The 4,867-nt window shown below is 48.0% G+C and overlaps 1 protein-coding gene across 1 annotated transcript; it reads right to left on the reverse strand.

Annotated features, from left to right (window-relative positions):
• Fam136a (family with sequence similarity 136 member A) lies at nt 1–3,720 on the reverse strand. The gene is made up of 3 exons (XM_051175021.1): nt 3,552–3,720; nt 2,620–2,760; nt 1–205 (listed from the first exon to the last, which is right to left on the reverse strand). The coding sequence occupies exons 1-3, from the start codon at nt 3,636–3,638 to the stop codon at nt 17–19; spliced, it is 417 nt and encodes a 138-aa protein (XP_051030978.1). The 5' UTR covers nt 3,639–3,720; the 3' UTR covers nt 1–16.
• Between the last annotated feature and the right edge of the window lie 1,147 nt (nt 3,721–4,867).

A 4,867-nucleotide genomic window follows, 5' to 3' on the forward strand; every position in this document is an offset into this window, starting at 1 on the left:
TCACTGGCAAACAATTTTATTTCCCGATGGATGACAGAGACTCCTTCATTTTTTTGGTCATTGTTGGGATGAGGTGCATGTGGTCATCCACACACTTGGCCACACAGCTGTCCAGCTGTCGCTTCACCTGCAGCTCCTTATTTCCTGCATCTATCGAGTCTTTGGCTTTGTCATTGCAATGCATGGTGCACCGGGCCAGGCGGTCCTGTGGTGAGAAGGAAGAGAGGGGAAGGCTGAGAGTTTGGCTTCCATTGTCTGAGTATTGGTCCCATGTTAGGTCTTGGACTACAGGCTTCATACAGATTGTCTCTGCCAGTTTCTAAGGGCAGTATTTTCTTAGCTAAAGTAGAAGGTACCATCGGGAAGGCTTAGACTAAACACTGTTATCAGAGGAATGAAAGAAAAAATTTTTTATTCAAGATGCTGGCAGCAAACAAAAGACTATTGTTAGGTTTTTCTTTTCTTCTACTTATTCATGTGTGTGTTGTGTGTGGTTTTAGATGTGTATTTGTGGATGTGCAGGCCGGGAAGTACATGTTGGGAGCCACCCTCCATTGCACTTCTAGATATTCATTGAAGCGGGAGCTTCCAACCAGATCCAGAACTCACTGATATGGCTAGTCTTGCTTGCCAGCCTGCTCTAGAGTCTGTTTCTGCCTTTTGAGGCTGCAATTACAGATGGGCTACCATGCCAAAGAGACAATGAATGGTTTCTGGTAAACTGAATTCCGGGCATGTTTTCATGGCAAGTGCTTTCTTTAAGCCCTGAACTGTCTCCCTAGCACACATTTTAATTCTTTACTGTCTGTTCTTGCTACAGGAAAACAATTCAAACATTTGTCAAGCATCTACTATGTGCCAGGCTTTCTTCTAATGTGAAATATAGAAATGAACAGAAGATAAATATTTCTGCTCACATGGAATTTATAGTTCAGTGTAGAGATGTTAAGAAAGTAGGATATGAATCAGGAGTTCAGGAGTGAGGTCTGAAGGCAAGCAATGTCAGGGGTATCTAACATCTTGGCTTCTTTTGGCCATACTGTTATCTATACTTTAGGCTCAAGAAAGGTAAAACTACTAGGTGTGGTGGCACACTCCTTTAATCCCAGTATTTGGGAGGCAGAGGCAGGTGATCTCTGAGTTCCTTGTCAGCCTAGTCGATAGAGTGTTTTAGGACACAGGAAAAACTCAGAAGCCAGGACCAATGCCAGCCTGTGTACTCCAGTGGGCAGAGGCTGGAAAGGGAAAAAAAGCCAGCAAAGGAGGCAGAGATAAATGGCCAGGAGTGGAGAGAAGCCAGGAGTAAGGTGCCTGTGTTCAAATGGTTAAAATGCTTGGAGGAGGAGAGGGAACTACTGTGTAGACAGGTCAAGTCAAGGGCTGAGCCTGACTGCTGAATGTAACCCCATGGTTACCCTCCTGATCACTGTGAGCAGCTCTGCCAAGTGAGAGTTAGCATGGAATGATTGTAAAGTGAAAGAGCATAGCAACCCAAGAACCAAACTTTTTTATTTTTATTTTTGATTTTCCCAGACAGGGTTTCTCTATAGCTCTCTAGTTCCTATCCTGCAACTTGATCTGTAGACTAGGCTGTCCTTGAACTCACAGAGATAGGCCTTCCAAGTCCTGGGATATACCACCCGACCTGTTTTAAGGATCTCATCTAGACACTTCTCAATATCACTAAAGGAGCAATGCTTTGTTATTACTTCACAATGACCAGGCATTTGAAGTGTTTGCATATTAGAGTGTGAAAGTGTATTTCACATTAGGTGTAACTGACAGGTGAATGGAAACTGGGGCTGGTGTGTGCTTCCAAATCTTACAAAACACTTAGAGAATGGGAGGAAAATGAAAAGTATGGATATTTTTTGTTTTGTTCCAAGAGGGAAAAGGAGATTTACAGTATACTGTAGGGGCCTGGTGTGACAGGTTTGTAATCCCAGCACTTGGGAGGTTGACACAGTAGGACTGCTCTGAATTTCAGGTCAGCCTGGGCTACAAGAGCTGAGACCTATCTTAAAAACCTGAAGAATATGAATGCTTTTTATGACTGATCTTTCTGTACCATGGAATCCTCTCTGGCATGTGTGCTGTGTCATGCCTCTTAAGATCAGAGGACAAGCCAGGCGTTGGTGGCCCACACCTTTAATCCCAGCACTTGGGAGGCAGAGGCAGGTAGATCTTTGTGAGTTTGAGGCCAGTGAGCAAGTCCCAGGATAGGCTCCAAAAAAATACAGAGAAACTCTGTCTAGAAAAACCAAAAAAGATTGGAGGCTCCTTTCATCTTTATATAGATTCTGGGGATTAAACTCAAGTTGCTAGACTTGTATGGCAAGTACTGAGCTAACCACTAATTTATATCTTTTTAAGACTAATACCTTCCTCAGTCAATTTTTTTTTTTAAGGAAAAATTACATTTCTATGGGAAAATATGGCACAACTTAAAAAGCACTCAACTCCCAGGGCTTTTCCCAAAATTTCAAATCCCATGAATACCAGTTAGTCAAAGGTCTGCCACCAGTGTTAACAGAACTAAGGCCCTGAAGCAGCATAAGTGCTTCTCATCTCCTGCCAAAGAGCTGTTCAAGGACTTGAGAACTCTGAGCCATTCCTCACCTGGAACCTTTCCAGCTCACTGGTCACCAAGGCCTGGGCTTGAGCCAAAGGTGCATGGCATCGCTCGATGCATTGGTGCACTTGCTGCATAGATGCCTGGTTGTCCTCACAGCAGTTGGCGCTGCACCGGAACATGAGGCCCTGGGGAGGGAGGGCAGAGTCTGGTTATAAAGGAAGACTCCTAAGACAGTCCACCAAGGACTGCAAGGGTTTGGAGGCTTCGTTTCCACCTGTATGATCCTCGCCACTTTCTGCTTTACTTTCCCTGCGAATATCAGGACTTCTTAAGACTGGGATGATCACCGGGCCTACCATTTGTAGGATGAGGATATACTTGGGAGGGCGCTTGCCTAATTCTAAAGACAGTCCCGTGTTCCATCCCGCACCGCATAAACATCAGGGTGGTGGCTCATGCCTGAATTCCCAGCACTGCAAAGGTGGAGGAAGAGAGACCAAGGGTTGGAAGCCAACCTGGGTTAAACGAGAAGCTGTCTGTTGCTACTACTAGCTCACTGGTACATAACTGGGAGGAAGAAAACACGTTCTGAAAACCAGGTATCTGCAGCATAGTTAAGAGGTCGTCCTGGTTAGTCAATGCCCCACCAGTGGACAACCCACACAGAGGACGGTGGGGTCGCAAGTTTAAGAGAAGCCAGTAAGGAAAGGGAGGCGGGGCCGCGCCCGTGGTGTTCAGGGTTCATGGCATCTGAACCAGCACAGGATAGCTAGAGGAGACTTCGGCCCGCTGGTTCTCCTGAGCCGGGCTCTTCGGGCCTCGTGCCGGTTCACCTCAGCGGCGGCCGAACACACATAATCAAGGCCAGGCAGGAAGAAACGGCCCCGCGCGAGGCCCTGGGCTCGAACGTCACCGCCTCCACCCCCACCCAACCCGAGCTTTCCAATCCCACCCCGGTGCGGGGCCGCGCCGCTACCTGCATCTTCCGAATGTTCTCTCTCTCCACACTTTTCACCATGGCGTCCACAGCCTCCTGCACTCGAAGCTGCTGCACCTCCGCCATAGCGAATCTGAGCCGCGTCGCGCTGCGCCAGCGCCCGCGTGCACTCGCTGCGCCCCGCTCCCTACCTCACGCCCCGCCCCTCGCCACCCTTTGCCTCAGTGCCGAGTTCTCTTTTCGCTCCGCCCCCTACCTCACTCCCCGCCCCCTGCCACCCATCCCTCCGTGGCTTTGCCTCGCCCCCTAGCCACTCAGTCCCGCCCCTTCACACTGAACCGGACCCCCCCGCCGGGTCACCACGAAGTCTACCCGGTACTTTGCTCCGCCCCCCTGGCCAAGGCTCATCTTACTCTCAGTACGCACTCCCTTCCCGGGCCCTCATCGCCCCCTGGTGTCCAGACTGCGCACGCCGTAACTTCTTCATTAGAGCCAAGCTTTTGGTGGCCAGAGAGCTCATGGAGGGTCTGCCTTCTTTTCTGCCTCCAATTAAAAACAAAAACAGACAAACAAAAAACCACCAAAAATTAATGCAATTATTAGCTCCTGGGTGTACAGTTTGATCAGTTATTATTTTGCCTTTTTTTTTTGTTGTGGAGTAGAACTGGATGTATATACCACAATTTATTTACTTAATTTCCAAGTTGGTAGACATTTTTTCTTGAGTTACTAGTTATTATGAATAAAGGGTACTCTTTGGGTTAGGGTTAGGGCAGATGTATATTTCTGTATGTAGTTGTGAAATGAATTAGCAGGGATGGGTGTGTGTGTGGATATTGAGACCGTAGTGTGTATATGCTAGATACAACGAGCTGTTTCTGAACTCCTGGATTGCTTTTATAAGCCATGTGCCCTCACGCTCCCATTTCTATTGTCTTATGCTGTCGTCTGTCAAACACACGTGGCTGGTCTACGCAGGGGCGGGGTGCAAACAGGAGCATCCAAGGGGAGGAAGGGGGAAGATAGAGGCTGTGTGGAAGAGCTGGGCTGTAGGTGGTCTCATTGGAGAGAAGGGAGGAGATGGTCCGAGTGTTTCAGGAGGTGAGCTTGCATTGTATCTTCGGATTGAACCAGAGGTCCTTGCCTGGCACTCAAAAGGAGGAAGAGAATGCTAGACAGGCACGGTGAGTTGCAGTGAACAAAACAGAGAAAAAGGTTAAAGCTTTTGTGGAAAACTGGAGCGGAAAAAAAGAGATTGGCGTGTGAGTGCTGGAGACTTTAAGTACTTACGGCTACTGGCCACTAGATGGCAGGATAATTCAGGTTTGAGGTAGGGAAAGCCTGCCACAATCCAT

Source organism: Phodopus roborovskii, unplaced genomic scaffold (assembly GCF_943737965.1).
Source record: "Phodopus roborovskii unplaced genomic scaffold, PHOROB, whole genome shotgun sequence".
Taxonomy (NCBI): domain Eukaryota; kingdom Metazoa; phylum Chordata; class Mammalia; order Rodentia; family Cricetidae; genus Phodopus; species Phodopus roborovskii.

What these genes read in the sequence shown, in the direction of transcription:
- Fam136a (XM_051175021.1), bottom strand. Translation starts at nt 3,638, where the DNA reads ATGGCGGAGGTGCAGCAGCTTCGAGTGCAGGAGGCTGTGGACGCCATG. An exon ending in AGAACATTCGGAAGATGCAG is followed by an intron (nt 2,761 to 3,551) that starts GTAGCGGCGCGG and finishes CTCCCTCCCCAG; the next exon opens with GGCCTCATGTTCCGGTGCAG. An exon ending in GTGAGCTGGAAAGGTTCCAG is followed by an intron (nt 206 to 2,619) that starts GTGAGGAATGGC and finishes TTCTCACCACAG; the next exon opens with GACCGCCTGGCCCGGTGCAC.